This window comes from Xiphophorus hellerii, chromosome 6, assembly GCF_003331165.1.
Source record: "Xiphophorus hellerii strain 12219 chromosome 6, Xiphophorus_hellerii-4.1, whole genome shotgun sequence".
In the NCBI taxonomy this organism is placed as follows: domain Eukaryota; kingdom Metazoa; phylum Chordata; class Actinopteri; order Cyprinodontiformes; family Poeciliidae; genus Xiphophorus; species Xiphophorus hellerii.
Genome location: NC_045677.1, coordinates 30,731,595 through 30,749,408, shown reverse-complemented (window position 1 = coordinate 30,749,408; position 17,814 = coordinate 30,731,595). Strand labels below are relative to the sequence as shown.

The 17,814-nt window shown below is 37.9% G+C and overlaps 1 protein-coding gene across 3 annotated transcripts in view; it reads right to left on the bottom strand.

The window, feature by feature from the left end:
• Nucleotides 1-2,045: 2,045 nt before the first annotated feature.
• Nucleotides 2,046-17,814, bottom strand: part of amph (amphiphysin) — a 59,590-nt gene continuing 43,821 nt past the window's right edge. For 2 of the 3 annotated variants that reach the window (XM_032564862.1, XM_032564863.1), the window contains exons 15-22: nucleotides 15,998-16,234; nucleotides 13,387-13,428; nucleotides 12,780-13,046; nucleotides 6,304-6,342; nucleotides 3,689-3,736; nucleotides 3,233-3,421; nucleotides 3,048-3,149; nucleotides 2,046-2,967 (exon numbers count right to left, since the gene is read on the bottom strand). In XM_032564862.1, coding sequence (XP_032420753.1) covers nucleotides 2,863-2,967; nucleotides 3,048-3,149; nucleotides 3,233-3,421; nucleotides 3,689-3,736; nucleotides 6,304-6,342; nucleotides 12,780-13,046; nucleotides 13,387-13,428; nucleotides 15,998-16,234 — 1,029 coding nt within the window. In that variant the 3' untranslated portion in view covers nucleotides 2,046-2,862. The remainder of the gene's footprint in view (nucleotides 2,968-3,047; nucleotides 3,150-3,232; nucleotides 3,422-3,688; nucleotides 3,737-6,303; nucleotides 6,343-12,779; nucleotides 13,047-13,386; nucleotides 13,429-15,997; nucleotides 16,235-17,814) is intronic. The other variant, XM_032564864.1, reaches the window with a different exon arrangement.

Sequence of the window (17,814 nt, the reverse complement as noted above, 5' to 3'; positions counted from 1 at the left end):
CAAAATAATACAGATAATGCAGAAATGTACAAAAGAAAGCAGGTTATTTACAATATTTACAAAAATTATGATATATACAGATATTTACAATGAAATTGGTCCTGAGTGACCTTCATATTTTACATACATTATAAAATTTTACAGGTTTTATATACAACAAGATAATAAAAAAGTATATATACATTTGTGATGCACAGTGTTGGGTTAGGGTTTTATTTCATTTTTTATTTTTTTTAAAAAAAGGGGGGAATATAAAGCAAGTTAGGGTCGAGTTGAGAGGGTTAGGGATAAGTCCCAGCTAGGACGTTCCAAGCCAGATTTTGAATAGGCTGAAAAATTAATGGGACTTTATGGGAGCTATATGAAGGGAATGGGCTAGGACTACCAAACATGGTGGGCACCTGCAAAGTGCTGGAGGAAGTATACACACCAAGTTTGGTAAATTGAGCACTTATACTTTTTTAGTTATTTTGAGTGAGCAATTTTTCAAATAATGGGGGTCAACAGGTGCTATGGAAAAGAAATGAGCAACACCCACCAAACTTGGAGGGTATGTTTGGTGATGATCCTAGCAATTTTAGTTTTTTAGCTATTTCAAGTGCCCCGTCGACCAAGCAGGTTTTCATTTCTATATCCCCTAACTCAGCACTGTTTCAGTCCAACAGCAGAAATCACTAGTGAGCAGTGAATGAAGCATGAAGTAATGCTGCTTTGGGGTTTGTTTGGCCATTCACCTCCATCACAGGCTGGAGGTGAACTATCTGGGGTCTGCCTCAGGGAAAGTACTCCTCTAAATACTGTTGCCTTGACTACTGCACCTCCCACTTACAGGAAGAAGGTAGGAAAACAAGCACTGACCAACAGCCCTGTGAATCCAACAGTAACACCTGCATATGAATCTCTACATGAAGCTGTTTTAAAGTCATTAGTGGGTGACTTCTTAATGTCTAAGCTAATTTCCTTATGGACCCACATCAAATTTTATCCTTGACAGACATGATTTACTGTTTCTTATCAAGTAAATGTTTAAGCTCGTACTTTTGTCAATATTCCAAATCTATTTTTATGAAGTGGCTTTTAAATTGAACAACATTCTAGACCAGGGGTCCTCAAATTCAGGGTTAGAGGTTTAGTTGATGTTTCCCCTTTCCAACACACTTGAATGAAATGGTTGAATCCTGAGTGGTTGGTTAAGTTTTCAGAGCCCTTCTATCAACCTCATTATTGGACTCGGGTGTGTTGAAATAGACATACATCTAAAATCTGCAGATTCTGGCCCATGTAGAACAAGTGCCTTGTTGCTGAAAATGTGCTATATAAATAAAATTACCTTTACCCTCAAGGCCTGGAGTTGAGGTTTCCCGCTCTAAACTTTGAACATAACCAGATCAACATTTCCAACCATGTACACATGGAGGGGTTTTATGTTTGCTCATGGCCTGTTGATGTATATTTAGGAAAAGATAATTGCTGTCAGGAGTGCTCAAGTCTAGTCCCGGAGAGCTACCATCTTTTAGATGCATCCCTGCTCCAACAGGTCTGGATCAAGTGAATGGTTTAGTAGCAGACTTCTGCAGACCTGAGAGGGAAGTCAGTCTTTTGACTTTAGAGCAGGAATACATGTAAAAGTTGCATTCCTGAAGTTGCATAACATTTAGGATGATAGCTAAAATGTCTGAAGAGGAACCAACTGACTTACATCTTCCTTAATTAACCATCTACTTAACATCTAATGTTTTATGAACATTTAGTAGTAGGACGTTGGGTTAGGATCTTAAACTTAAGCTATAAAACCCCCTAGATGAACATTTTTGATCGTAACTTAGGAAAAGAAATGCCTAGAAAATCAAGTGTTTTTTTAATGTATCTTTCTCCTGAAGAGGGCATTATGGACTTACGATGACTGTAGGTCTCAAGCTTGCTAATCGTGAAGCTTCAGCTGAAATTAGTTTTCTTTAACAACCAACACGTGTTCACCTGATTTATCAGTTGTTGCAATGGCATATCTGTGATTCTGTAATCTGGGAGAGAGATATGCAACAATCTTGATTTATAAATTATGCTTTATTTGTTTTTTAAACAGGTTTTCTACATTACTTAATGTCTACAGGTAGCCAGTAATTTGCTAACAGAAGACATTTTACTTTATCTATTTGAGTCTTTAAGTCACATTGTCAATCATAGCAACAACGATTGCATATTAAATTTTATATATTATATAGTTCATTCTGGGTTTTTTTCAACATAAACAGGTTGACTTGGATTTTCATTAAGGAAAATTCTGTAATTTCAATCATTCTTGAAGTGATTTTCATAAATCCTCAGATAATTCATATCAGGATTCCAGAAACATTTTATCACACATGAACCAAACATCCACCAACATTATGAAACAATAAAACAGTGACTAAAGAACCACAGCAACAATGACCATTAAAATCAAGACACAGGACTCATTATTTTCATATCACACATAAAAGCACTGAAATAGATCACTGCACAAAGTCGATCAGATTTTTCAAGTTAATTACAACACATGCTGCGAGGGAGCTACACGTCACCTCCTTAGTTTTACACAGTTAAAAAAATTAGACATAATTTATCCTTTATGTTGCATTTCAGCAAAAATTCTCCATTAAATATTTCTAGTTTTAATACAAGGAAACATGTAATTCAGAGAGAAGGTACAACAGGGTGACTTCATGCTGAGAAGGAACCGATGTGTTATGTTTCAGCAGCTGTCAACGCAACAGTGCTGCAGGTTAGTTTCCTGAAACTGAACAGGCTCAGCTACTGTACATGCTGTCTTGGCAGATTGCATACATATTTGATTGATTCCTCTTGATCTCTTACATAAAGTTGTTAATTCAAACGCTGGGTAAAGTTTTCAGGGAAAAGTCCTCTTTGTGCACCAACGCCAAGGGTTGACCAGTCACTTTCTTTTATGCCTGTGAGCCAGCCTGCTTCCTGTAAAACAAATATCATAATCAGATGAATGTTTTAATATTTCTTACTGCTTGTTTTCTTGCAGCTCTGGTTGCTCTTACTTGATCTTCCATTGAAGCAGTAGGCACCACCAACACCACATCTCCTCTTTTCAGTTCAAGCTCATCTGAATTTGCAGCCTCAAAATCATGCATGGTCTCCACCTGAAGCATGAAAGCAATATCTAAGAAATGACTTCAATCCCAAACAGGTAAAAACAGTAGCAGGTTTGTTTTACAAGACCTGCCTTGTACAGAAAGTCATCAGGAAATCCTGAGCCTCCGCCTGATGGACTCATGTGTTTGAGGCCGCGGCTTTGTGGCGTCGCCTTGTCGTCGCCGACAGCTGTAGGTGAGATGATGTCAGCATCTCGGTCATCGTCACCTTCGTTACTGGAGGCAGGTTCAATCACTACAGAGGGGATGGGCATCTTCTCCTGTACAGAAGTCTGAGTTCAGTTTCCAACATCTCAGTTTATGTATCCAAGGACAAAACAGGAAGAGTATCAACCAGGAAAATTCAAGTCTTCTTTAAACTCATTAGCTGGATTTATCCTGGTTATATTAATAGCTACAGAAATATTTTCAAGATCAAAGGAGAGAATGTTTGTGTGACAGGTGATGTTTCTAAATAGTGAATTATTAAGTTAATAATTATGTTTCTTCCATTGACTTGGTCCTGAGCCATGTAGAGTTGGGCTTACCGATGGAGCGGCTTCACCTCCAGATGATTTGGTCTCAGTCAGAGGAACCTGTTCAGAAACTTCAGTTAAAATATTGCAGTCAGATTCCATTGATCTCATTAACAAACAAGCAGGACAGAGATTCCCAACTTCAAATTAACTGACATTAATATTTTTCTTGGCAGCATAGTAACAGCAACAGTCGTTCTGATCTTCCACTAACTGCTGCTGAACAGCGTCCAGCAGGAAGGAACCATTTCCTGCAGATCCAGGGGGGTTCAGGGTAAAAGTCTCCTTTTTGATGTGGGAGGGGGAACATTTCATTTTTACTGCTAAAAACTATTTTAGAAAACAAAATATAATTAATTTTGTAATTGATGGGGCCCTCTTTGTTTAAATTTCTATTAAAATAAAAATCTGGAGGGCCCCCTGTTGGTCAGGGGCCCTTGGAGTTGTCAGAACTTTTTTACGCTGCGCCTGTTCACCAACGATCCGATTCTTCTGAAATTCTCTTTACTAAGAAGATACGACTGGAGCCTCACTGAGAGCCGTTATTTGTTCTTGTGATGCTCTGCGTACGCTGCAGTAGCTATCATTATTTTATTTAATTATATAAATTGATATTTATTTAATTATCAAATAAATAAAACACAAGAACAAAAGCACGCAGAGCATGCGCATTGCTCTTTGATTGTTTCCGTCACCTGTCATGTGGCAGAGTTACAGCGTTGTGCTGCCTGGCTTCATGCAGGGAGGGTGAGAACAGTCATGGTGACGCCTTGTGCTTGGTTACTTGTTGCTCTTTGGTCAGTGTTCATAGTTGAGCGTTGCCTCAGTTGCTATGTTTAATCAGTGGTGATTTCTGACATGAATTATATGGGCAAATGCCCAGGGCGTTATCTTTTTAGATAAGCAGAACAAAGAGTTTGTTCTGCTTTTAATATTGGTTAAATTTATTTCAGCTCTAAGTATTTAATATCTAGGTGTTTTTATGGGAATGTGAATCTTTCAGATCAATTTGATTAGCAATTTTGATGATATTTCCCATTTTATTGTGTCATGTAGCGCGGGGCGTTGGTCTCGTCTTGGGTTAGGTGGTCTTGACTACAACTCTGTTGATCAGGTTAAATTCAGCTTTATAAGCTGAGGACAGTGGGTTGTAATTCCTTTCTGTACATTTTCTTACTTATCTGTAAATATTACTGTTTGTGCATAATGTGTTGAGACAAAAACATCTAGTCACTACCAGCAGTGGAGTGGTCCACTTCTCCCTTTTTACACTATGTGTTGCAAAACTTCTCAAATGTTTTTTATCGTCCTCCTTCCTTCCTGTTATCTTTTGGTTTTTCAGCTGCTGCTCAGCAGTTTGACCCAAAGCTGACTGACAAGGAAACTGTCAAGAAGTGGCTTCATTACACACCAGAACAGGAGGAAGGCATCAAGCAACCAAAGAGACGCCAACCAGTCAGACCTGGGTTAACCCAACTTGTGCTGCTTCCCTGGTTCATACAGGGAAGCAGGACAAGTTTCCTGTACATTCAGTACAAAGCTGAACCTTGTGGACGCTGTTCTTCATGGACAATAGACTGTTGTTCTGACAGTCCAAAAGGAGTCAAATATGTTTACAGATCTATGCCTGTTTTCCTAAATAAAATGTAATGTTATTGCCATGTTGCGGTATGTTATGATGTATACCTATCAGACCAAAAAATGGACATCAATCAATATTGATTCCTTAACTTTGATTCAATATAAAGTCAACCCAAATGTGTATTTAGATCCACATTCAGATGATATCAATGTTGAATCAACATTGATATATTGTCAGTTATGGTTGAAACATTGATTCAACATGTGAGTCACCGACAGCTTTCAATATCGTTTCAATGTAAGGCTTCAATATTTCTGCCTAACCATATTTCAATGTTGATTCACTCATATTTTGCTATCTGGGAATATAAAAACAACTTATCAGAATCAGTGGTATCAAATGCAAACATTGTGCTCTTTATTCAGAAAACTAAAAAACAATTAATCACATCAAAACGTTAAAAATGTTGTCTTTATATTTGATTCCCAAATATACTAGACTGTGTGTCAGAGAGTGAGAGAGAGAGAGAGAGAGAGAGAATGTGACAATGACAGGCATTAGCTTAATATACTTTGTAGCATGGTGCTTTATTATTACTGGCAGATGTGCCCTATTCAATATGGCGGACACTGTGACGTATAGCACCAATGGGGGACCCGCTCTATGAGGCGTCTACGTATTCATGTTTATGCCATGCCTGGCATGAGCGATTGCTGTAATGTCAACCAATGCAAGCGATTGTTGCCCCCTGCTGGTCAGTAGCAGTCGTGCTGCAAGTCAACAACTCAATGTAATCTGCTGGGTTTAGTTAGACAGAAATTTTTTAATCTACTTTGAATAATTAATTGAGCATCCTGCACTGTTTGATAACTGGGGTCAAATGTAATGCAAGTGTGGTTGAATTGAAACAATCTTTGCTTTATAAAGGGCCTTGAGAAGAGATTTGTTGTGATAAATAAATAGAATTAAATTGAGCAGGAAATGTTGAAAAGACTAATTAGTGAAAATTTAACAAGAAATATAAAAAGTAATTGACTTAACAAACCTCAGCAGGCTCTGGCTTCTCCGGACTTCCAGCTTTAGTCTTTGGAGAGAAACACAACAAATGAAACTCAGAACAATGAAAAGGTTAACAAGAGAAGGAACCGTGTTTGACGATCGAAATGTTCTGGTGAAGAATATCAACGCTGATATTCTTATCATGCCCCTCATATGCTCTTTGGAGGAAAATATTTCCATATGAGGAAAATCTAATATACCGATATATTTTTGCTACATCATGATACACGATATATCACGATATTTTCAATAGAGCTCCAATGTTATTTTAAACTGTAGACTAATTGCAGCATGACGTGACTCAAAAAAGTTCCCGCCCCATTTTCCTGCTAGACTTAAATGTAATCTCCATATATGAAATAAAGAGATGCAGTGTTTTGCTACGAATCGTCTACACTATGACTAGATAACAAGGTCAGAAAGAAGTTTTAATTAAAGAAAAAACAAATAGCGAGGGAGAAGGAATGTAGTGATTATTTGTCCAAAACTCAAATCCAAAAATCAAAAAACTTAAGATTTCAAAGTGATCAAAACAAAAGGTGAATTGAACTCAAATAGTCACCTGCTGCACCGTGGGTTTCTGGCTTATACAGTTTTAAAAATAACAAAAGTCAAAAATACAGTTCTTTGTTGCTTTATTCCACAGTTCAGGCAAAACAAGTTACAGACTCTGATTGTCTCGCCTGCTCTCTGACTGAGTGGGTGCAGTAACTGGTTGGATAGACTGACTGACGATTGGTAGACGGAGGACTGACTGGCTGGCTGACTGAGACCGAGACTGGTAAAAAACCATATGACCACCCAGGAGCGTGATGAGCTAACCTAAAACCCTAAAATCTAGCAATTTATACTGCGAAACGTCCCAAACTGAAATTAATTAACTAATTAAGTGAATTACTAGCCAAAAACTATTCTAAATAACTAAAATTATACAAAAATTCTAATTATAAATCAAAAAGAAATTAAGCAAATAAAAATAAACTAAATAATCTAAATTCTAAGATTTCACTGAAAATAGAGAAATAGCTCCTACAGGGAAGTTATGCTTGACTTTGACAAAGTTAACAAATAGATATGCTGTGAAATAAGGTGTGTTTTGGTTCAGCTTACAAATAAAAAAGCCACCTACACACAAACTGACAGATCATCAGTAGAGCAGGTGTTTAAATGAGCTAATCAACTATCACTCTGTTAGCTTCGCTAATGGCAGCTGTGGCTAATCTACATGTAAAAGAATAATCTGATTAGGCGGTGAATTAACTTTGTGGTACAACCTTTTGTGTCAATAGTTTCATAATTACCTAATTTTGTTCGACATCCTCCATATAAAATCTGAACTACTGCCAGATTACTGATCCAGCGCTGTTTCTCTTCGGAGCTAAACTAGTTCATCTGATTCCGCTTCCGCGCCACAAACTGGAGAAGAACCGAGAAGAACCTGGCTGCAGCAAACAGGAAGGGGCGGGGCAGACCGCTGTCAGTCTCAGACCTTATTTGGAAATGGGGCCATTGCACTCCAGAAGTGAAGGGGGCGCTATTTCCTACATTATCCGCGGCCTCCGGTTTTTATTTTCTTTTGAAATCTGTGATATATCTTCACCTTAGGAAGGAGTTTCACTCTCAGCATGTATTTGAACTTCTCTATTTTATTTACTTCAGCGCAGTTTACGGTTTTTAATAGATTCTGTAGCTTTCTTCATACTTCTAAATCTGCTTAGTCATATCATTTCCGGCCAGCTACTGCCTCTAGTGGCGTGGGGTGGTAACACAGCTAATACAATTACTTTATTAAATCAGAATACCACAAAGTCTTTATTATTTATTATTAATTCTGGCATAACTGGTACCGTAAAAGATAAATTCCCTCACAAAACACCATACTTTTTCATTTCCTTTAGTAAGTAGAGCTAATTAAATGACATAAACAAAACCTGAAAGTGATTCCAGTTTCACTCGATGGCCAACCTGTTGAAACTGTGGCTAATTTTAAATACCTCGGGTCGTTCCTGGACAGTCAGCTCAGTTTTGCTGAAAACACTGGTTATATTTTTAAGAAATGTTTTCAGAGACTCTATCTTTTTAGAAGACCCAGTGATCTTTGGGTTACCCAACCAGAGGTTGTGTACAACCAGTTAGGTAGAGGTTGTTGAGTTAAAATGTTAAAACTTTACATTTTAACTTGAGTTTTAAGTCATCTCAAGTTTTAACTGTTGTTTTAACTTTTCATCTTTTCAGCTGGTTTGGTCACATGAGCTGCAGACTAACAGAGAAACTTTTAAGAAAACTTTCAATGGCAGGTAAAATAGTAATAGTTTGAGCTCATGAAGGCCTTACTGTTTTCCTCTGGTAACTATAAAACATCTATTAGAAGTCATTTATTGACAATGCAATAATTATTCTTAGCCAAACTAAATGATAACATTTACCTCCAAAGTGTTTTGCTCTATTTGCAAATTGTTGATATTGTGATTCTATAAAAGAGTTTTATTTTATAGTTTTAGAGTCGAAGACAAATTTCAACTTTGGAAGACTAAATAGTTTAACCATATTTTTTCCTATATATAAGACTCTACCAACAAAAAGAATAAGATGGCACAGTAAAAATAAAAATGTAAATTATTGCTTGTATCTGTTTAACAATCCTGGTTATTCTTCTGTGAACCTAATTAATTTGTTTGTTTATTGACTTTTGCTCAATTAAATTTCTTATGTATACATTGTAAATGGTATTTTTATTATAGTTGATCATTTTGTTTTTCATGTATTATTTCTTTTGTTCCTCCTATAACTGATGGAGATATATATATATAGATACTGTATATAGATATTATTTATAATGTATACAGGTATTGTTTATGTCACCTAATTAGCTCTACATCCTGAAGAAAATGAAAAAACAGTGTTTTAGAAGATAATTTATCTTTTACGTTGCCAGTAATGGTGAAATTAATAGTAAATAATAAAGACTTTGTGGTATTCTAGTTTAGTGACTGTGAGGGAGGAGCCCGCACACATACACACAAACACGTACACAATCGCTAACTTACTGTTTGTTGCAGCTTAAACTGATGCAGTTCATCGTGGGTGAACATGCGGTGTTCCTGCTTCAGTTAAACATTCATCCTAACCCGTTATTTTCAGCATTAAACGTTTTCCCGGTTCTGTTTTTTCAAGTACGATGCTGCAGCCAAATGTAAATAAATGTGAAATTATGACTATCCATAACTGTTCTGATTCTTCAATTTTCAATATTCCAGTTAAAAATGAAATTAAATACTTAGGCTTGTCGATTACTAAGTGTAAAGCTACCAGTGTTAGAAAAAAATTTACAAGACAACATTGATAAATGTGGCAAAACCTTAAATATTTGGCTTCAAAGAGGCTTGACGTTGTTTGGTAGAACTTTATGAACAAAAACTGAATCCTTATCCAGGCTGACGTTTCCTGCATATTCCTTAGCCGTCCCTCCAAATATCATAAAACAGATTAACAGATTAAATTTTAACTTTATTTGGAAAAACAAGCACCATTACATCAGAAAAAGTGATTTGCTAAAACATTTTGAGGAAGGTGGCATCAAGGCAATCGATTTTGAAATTATGAATGGTGCTTTAAAAATTAGATGGCTTCAGTCCTTTTTAAAAAACGGTGATCTTATTTGGTTTGTTATGCCGTCGTTCGTATTTCAAAAAGTTGGAGGTATTGAGCTGTTATTGAAATGTGATTTTGAATTATCAAAACTCCCTACAACTCTCTAATTTCCACCAACAGGTTTTGTTACAGTGGAAGTTAATGTTTAAACAACTTCAGCCTCATAATGTTCCACTGTGGAACAACAGAGCCATTCTATGTGTAGAAGATCTATTTTTCTAGAAGATTGGTGGAATAAACAAATCTGGTCAGTTACTCATTTACTGGATGGAAATGGTGAAATTCTAAGTTTGGAGGAATTTAACAGGAAGTATGGAGCTGATTGTTCACTAACAATTTATAAGAAAGTTTTATATAGTTTCACTAATGTCCTCATTCAGTCACTTAAAAACTATTTACCTAATTTCTTTATTCCAAGACTCCACAAGATTCAAATTGAGCATGTGGACATTAGAGATAATAAATGCAATAACAAGTTTTTGAATCAGTATTCTATAAATATTATGTACACAGGAAGAACAAAAAGCACAGTTCTCTTACAAAATTTAAATTAATCTATGATAGTCAAAATTAGGACAAATTATTTGAAATTCCCAATGTAATTCCTCCTAAATATAAAGAATTACATTTTAAAATAATAAATAACATATATCCTTCAAATGAGTTCTTAAGAGAGAGATTTAAGTTTAATGTTGAGAATTGTGTTTTTTGTAAAACTCAATTGGAAACAACTAAACATTTGTTTTATGAATGTAAAGAAATATTAAACTTATGGGATCAACTTCGAAACTTTCTGTCTTCTAAAACAATGAATGTGGATTTTATTTCCTTACAAACCATTAAATTCGGTTTATCTATCAAAGAAAAAACTTTTGAATTTTTAGTCAATGTTCTAATGATTATAACCAAATATTATATCCATAAATGTCGCTATGCAAAATGCTCCCTCTCAATCTCTGCTCTAAAAAATGATCTTTCCTTTTTTAAAAGATGTCTGAGAAAGATGCAGACAATGAATGAACCTGACAGAACATTTGTTGGCATATTGAATATCTTTCTAAAATTGTATCAATTAACCTCCGTTAATAAATTAACATCCAAAATGTATAATGAACTACAAAACCTGGAGAGAGGGGATACAATATATATTAAGGAGAAATGGGACAACGAAGGGAACCACCAAATTCACATTGAAGACTGGTCAGACATTTAGAATAACTGTTGGAAATGTACATCATCACTAACATATAGAGAATTTGCTTGGAAGGCTGTTACACGCTTCTTCTTCACACCACCAGCTCAGAGGGGCAGAAATGAGGAACATGGTGGAGATTATCTGGGTCGAAACAATTTAAACGCAATTAAATTGTTTGAGTTAATGGAAGAATTTCAGTTAGTAGTCCCCTCTGATTAATTTATTTTATCTTATTTTATTATTTTATCTATTTTTATTTTTTATTATTTTAATACTTTCTTCTAGCCTTGTATCTAATTGGTTTTGTCAACAGCAGGAGTTGTGAAATTTGTTTTTTTTTGTTATGTCTGTTATTGACGTGTTGTTTGAGATTGTTATTGTTATTCTTATATATTCAATAAAAAAAAGAAAAAAGAAGTTTTCAAGTAGGGTGTTTCCGGATTGTGGCGCCAGGAGGGAGTCACATGATGTAGTGATGTCATCAGAGCGCACCGAGTGTTGTCTATTAAATTGAGTATTGTATTTTTGTTTACTTTATTTATTTAATTATTATTATTATTAATTTATTTTGTAAACTTTAAGAGTTTATTTGAGTTAGAAGTAACTGCTTAGTTTTTTTGCTTGTTTGGACTTCCTGTGGGCGGAGCCTGTGCCTTTAAAAGCAGGGCTCTGCTCCACAGGGAAGCAGTCTGTGACTAGACCTGAGAAGTCACATTGAAGGTGATGGACTCTGACAACAAATGTACTGCTGTTTGTCTGATTTTAACCTGCCTTGGATGTCCTTTGTAAATACTTTGCACCTGCCACCTTGTTCACCTGAAGAAACGCTTCATAAATTTCACTGAAGTGATCTCCGGCCTTGGCCAGTCATTTATGTTTGACCAAGTCATAATAGAACCTCGTCACAGTGACGTAATTATATTAGTTGTGTTACCACCCCACGCCACTAGAGGCAGTATCAGGCCCGAAAAGATACAGCCTCTAAACAGATTTAGAAGTTCACAGAAAGCTACAGAATCTGTTAAAAACTGTGAGCTGCGAGGAAGTAAATAAAAAAGACAAGTTCAAATACATGCTGAGAGTGAAAATCCTTCCTAAAGGTGAAGATGTATCACAGATTTCAAAAGAAAATAAAAACGGGATACAGCGGATAATATAGGAAATAGCGCCCCCTTCACTTCTGAGACTGACAGTGGTCCTTCACGCCCCTTCCTGTTTGCTGCAGCGAGGTGGACTTGTCAAACTCTCGCTGTCACCATGTTGTTTTCTACACGCTGCGTGATTGGTAGAAAAATTTTGGGTTGGGACGGGGAGGGACTAGTGATGCATTTGTAGGGTGTCAGATAAACCATACTCGCAGTGAATTTGATGGTGAAAGTTTATTATTTGAACGACAATTTATACTCGGTGGTTGCAATAGAGCCATTTTAACCATCGTAAATTGAAAAAATTGCAATACATGGAATATACTTGATACATCGCCCAACCCAACGCTGATGATCAAGAAGAAACCTTCATGTTAACCTGGCCATTTAGGGAGACTTTAAAATGATGGTGATGATGATGATGATGATGATGATGATGGTATTAATTGGTTTCGGAGCATTTCTACTCACAGCTGGCTCTTCCTCCTGCTGATTCTCTGAAGGTTTGTCGTCCTCTTCATCATCAATAGGAGCCTCATGTTCTTGGGCTTTACCAGCAGGGGGAGCTGGAGCTTCCTCCACTTTTGATTCCAGAGGCTGCTGTTCAAATTCGTCATCAGCAAGAAGAGATGGACTCGCACACTGTTCTCCAGCAGGGGGCGCTGTAGCCTCTTTTAATTCATTGTCTGTTTGTTTCAGGGATGCTGCAGGACCTTCTTCTGTTGTTTCACTCTCATTCTTCAGCAGAGAAACACTTTTTGAGCTCAAAGTGAGTTCAGTCAGTCACTCTGCTACCTGAGGTTCTACAGAAATCAGCCCAACGATCCAAAGAAGTAACTTTTTCTAAGTTGACATGATTTAAAGACTTCTCCAGCAATAAATCTACTATTTTCTTAAGTAAAACTTCCACATCCACTAAAACAGTCTCTTCTAATTTCAACCTACAAAGGCTAAATGACAAAACAAGCTAATCTCTACCAACTGAAGCCTCATAACAAACACTTTTTTATATTTAAGGAAGAAAAGTTTATTTGTGTGTTTCTTTGTAAAAGAAACACACAAATGTTGAGAAACTCACCATCTTATCAAAATCTGTAAAAAATGATGGAGCAGCAGCATCCTGAAGGTTGCATGCAACAAAAACAGAAAATAAGTTAATAGTAAGCAATAATTCTTAATAACATAATGCAGGGATAAAGACTAAAGAGTGAAATTAGGACAGACTAACAAACACTAGGAAGGGAGGAAGAAGCTGATCTTTTATGCTACTAGAATATTTTGATCTACATGCTGGTTGGGTCACAGTCCTCTTTAAAAGTTACTTCTGTCAAGTACAAAGCTCACTGTCTGATGTCTGTCCTGAACATAAACATTGTGTGACCATAAAAATCATCTTACTATTAATGTGGAATAAGATAAAAACATTTGGAAAAAATATTTGAAAACTGTACAGAATAACTGACACTGAAGTAAGTGAAAATCTCTATATAATATATATTGAACACAGAGTTCAACAAGCAGAAATGATAAATATCTGAAACCTGTCCTTTTGTTCATCACTTCACCAATTGATTTAGTGACGTTACCTATAAAGGTCTATTAAAATCAACAGTCCTCTAAATTAAATTTCTGAGACACTCAATGACAGTATTTGGGGTATGAAGCTAGCTGAGGTGAAAAGATGGGTGGAATGTAAAATGGGTATGACGGTACCAACAGAAGACTTTTAGAGACAGGAAATAGGATGAGAAGGAGCTCAGGCTGGGATCCTGGTTCTACAAATATTTCATTCAGTTCCTTAGTCTGTGAAAGGGTAAAAGAAAGGAATGGACTTGTATTGACCTATTTACTACTGTACACTAATCTACCATACTGGAGGAGGAAGAAGGAAGGTCAAGTACCTCTTCCTTTCCTGTATCTAGCTCTTGGTACAACTTTCCCAATCTCCGGTTTGCAGCCTCATCTTCGGACATATCTGAATTTTCTTGTTCTTTGTGATTTCTGGGTTTGGTAACTTCTTTCTTTCCCTCTGCTGCAGTTCCACACATGTAGTTTGGGTAAGTGACAGTAGAGTTGAAGCCATGTCTGTCACTATAAACCAAGTTGTTGGACAATGGATCTTCAGTTCCTGAGGCAGCTGTTGAACAGCTTTTAGCAAAATGGTCTGAATTCTGCCCACATCCAGCAACTTCACCAACCACAACACTGCAGTTCCCTAAAGTTCCAGCAAATCGGTCAAACGCAGCAACACCCTCGTTGTCTCTAAGCTGGATTTTACCAAATGTTTCAGATCCAACCGTAACTCCACCCTGCGATTCTGCGAACGGATCCGATTCAAACCCAACTCCACCCTGCGATTCTGCGAACGGATCCGATTCAAACTCAACTCCACCCTGCAATTCTGCAAACGGATCCGATTCAACTCCACCCTGCGATTCTGCGAACGGATCCGATTCAAACCCAACTCCACCCTGCGATTCTGTGAACGGATCCGATTCAACTCCACCCTGCGATTCTGCGAACGGATCCGATTCAAACCCAACTCCACCCTGCGATTCTGCAAACGGATCCGATTCAACTCCACCCTGCGATTCTGCGAACGGATCCGATTCAAACCCAACTCCACCCTGCGATTCTGCAAACAGATCCGATTCAAACCCAACTCCACCCTGCGATTCTGCAAACGGATCCGATTCAACTCCACCCTGCGATTCTGCAAACGGATCCGATTCAAACCCAACTCCACCCTGCGATTCTGCAAACGGATCCGATTCAACTCCACCCTGCGATTCTGCGAACGGATCCGATTCAAACCCAACTCCACCCTGCGATTCTGCAAACGGATCCGATTCAAACTCAACTCCACCCTGCGATTCTGCGAACGGATCCGATTCAAACCCAACTCCACCCTGCGATTCTGCAAACGGATCCGATTCAAACCCAACTCCACCCTGCGATTCTGCAAACGGATCCGATTCAAACCCAACTCCACCCTGCGATTCTGCGAATGGACCCGATTCAAACTCAACTCCACCCTGCGATTCTGCTAACGGATCCGATTCAACTCCACCCTGCGATTCTGCGAACGGATCCGATTCAACTCCACCCTGCGATTCTGCGAACGGATCCGATTCAACTCCACCCTGCGATTCTGCGAACGGATCCGATTCAAACTCAACTCCACCCTGCGATTCTGTGAAAGGAAATGAATCCAGCTCAGCAGGGTCAGAATCAACCGTTTTGGCAGATAGCTCTTTATCCTCCCATCCTACTCTGTCAGAGATATTTCTACAAAGTAATGCTGGGTCGCTTTGTTTTCCCAATTCATTTTTATCCGTTTCACCTTCCTGGTTCTCCACAATGTTCACAGGAAGTTGATATTCGTTAGAAAGGTCATCATCTGCACTCACCCAGCCTCCACCCTGGCCACCATCAGCCCATTCTTCAGCTGTCTCATACTCAGACCCAGACCCATCCAGAGACCTGGACCTCTTATCTCTTCTGTCGCCTGTGCCATCCTCAATCTCTTCCCCAAACTCATTGGTGAAGATAAGTCCTGGCGTAGATTTTCTACGATTTTCCAGCCCCACATCTTCACTGTCTATTTCTGCCTGGTCAGTCTCATCTTTAGCATTACTAGCTGTAGATGGATGAAGGTCGGAGTGAGTCAGGGTTTCCCAGCTGCTAACCTCATCTCCCTGGTCTCTGGGCTCACTGTCCTGGACAGCAGTTGTGTCTCCACCTGGTAGTGAGCTTTCCGCCTGGGGCCAGCACTCAGCTCCGCCCTGAACACCGACCTGCTCCCCCTCTGGCATGTCAGCCAGAGTTCCTGAAGCAACCGGGACTGTAGCCGAAGCAACATCTCCATTTGCTGACATCGAACCAAAGTCTGCAGACCAGTCAGCAACAAATCCAGCATCGGCAGCCTGTTGGAGCAACACAAAGAATTTGGGTTAATGATTGACCCTTGCTCTATAGAGACACACAGTGAAAAGATTTATGGAATCATTGATGCCTGATGTCAGTGGTAACCTATGTTAAGATTACTATATGTTAAGATTAAGGAGTTAAGACAAACATGACTAAACTGGCTCGTTTGCTGTAAATGTGTGGATGCACTAAAACACCACCTTCCTACCCTGATGTATCCCAGGGTTTTAAAGTAGATGTAATTAAACATTGACTTCAGAAACCTTCTCTCCATCAAGATAATTTAAACCATTACGACCTATATCAAACTTATATTAAATCTTCCTTTCTGATCTAAAATCTTTCAGAAAATAGTTGCTGATCAAGTCTGAGAATCTAAACCAGCGGCCTCAAACTGGACTCCTCCAGAGCCGGAGTCCTGCCCTTTTTTTTGGGAACCTTTGTAATTTTATTGATGTGAATACTACTTAACACTGTTTTATTAGAACACAAAATGGGTTTGCTAACATCATTAAGCCTTGAACTTCATAGACAAGTGCATCCAATCAGTTTACTTGATAGCACCTCCATTTACTACTGTTGGTGCAGTTTGTTGTGATGCTAGACTGATACACACCTTTGATAAATCTGTAGCACAAGTCCAAGGTGATGAAATAAATATTGAGTTGTTTGGTCACAACAAAGGACATTATGCTTGGCTGCAAAAACAACACAGCATTCCAAGAGAAAACACTTGCTGCACACCATAGAATTTGGTGGAGGTCCCATCATGCTGTGGGGTGGTGTGGCCAAAGCCGGTAGTGGGAATCTCATTACAGTTATTTCTGCAAAAGGAGCATCTACTACATGTTAATGTGATTTTTCTTTTGGGGTTCCCAAATATCTTTCAAATTTTGTTTTCATGCATATTGCACATTTTCTCTTAATTGAATTATCCTCATTTCACTACTGAAATATAAGCTTGGCATCTTCAAAACAGGACACTTTAAGTGGGCAGGATGTTGATATTGTCTCTGTATCTTTGGATGTTTGTCTTCTAGCCTCATGGGGGCTGGGCACCTTTTATGGTTTACAGTAAACCCTCGTTTTTCGCGGGGGTTGCGTTCCGAAAAGAACCCGATAGGCGAAATCCGTGAAGTAGGTACCTTTATCTTTTACAATTATTATACAGCATAATTAAATATTCTACATTGAAACCAAAGAACAAAACCTGTTTTCAGGCCCAAGCATTTTTTAAACAAATAGAATGCTTTCTTACAAATAACTACAGTAAAATAATCATTTTAATGACTATTAAAATGATTATTTTATTATCATAATGATAAAATTATTATAATAATTGTCCTACTGTCACAATTTGTACAGGACAAATTGTGACTGGCGTATTTCTCTGTGACGCTGCGGCCTGACTCTGCTCTATAATGGCTTTTTCTCCTGAAGCCTGAGGTGCAGGTGAGTTTTTTCGAAATAAGAACATAATTATCAGTAGTTGTTGTTGCTCTTTTTTTCTTCTGGGCAAAAACATTTACCAAAATTTGACAAGCTGTATTACGTATATTTAAATACCGTAACATTA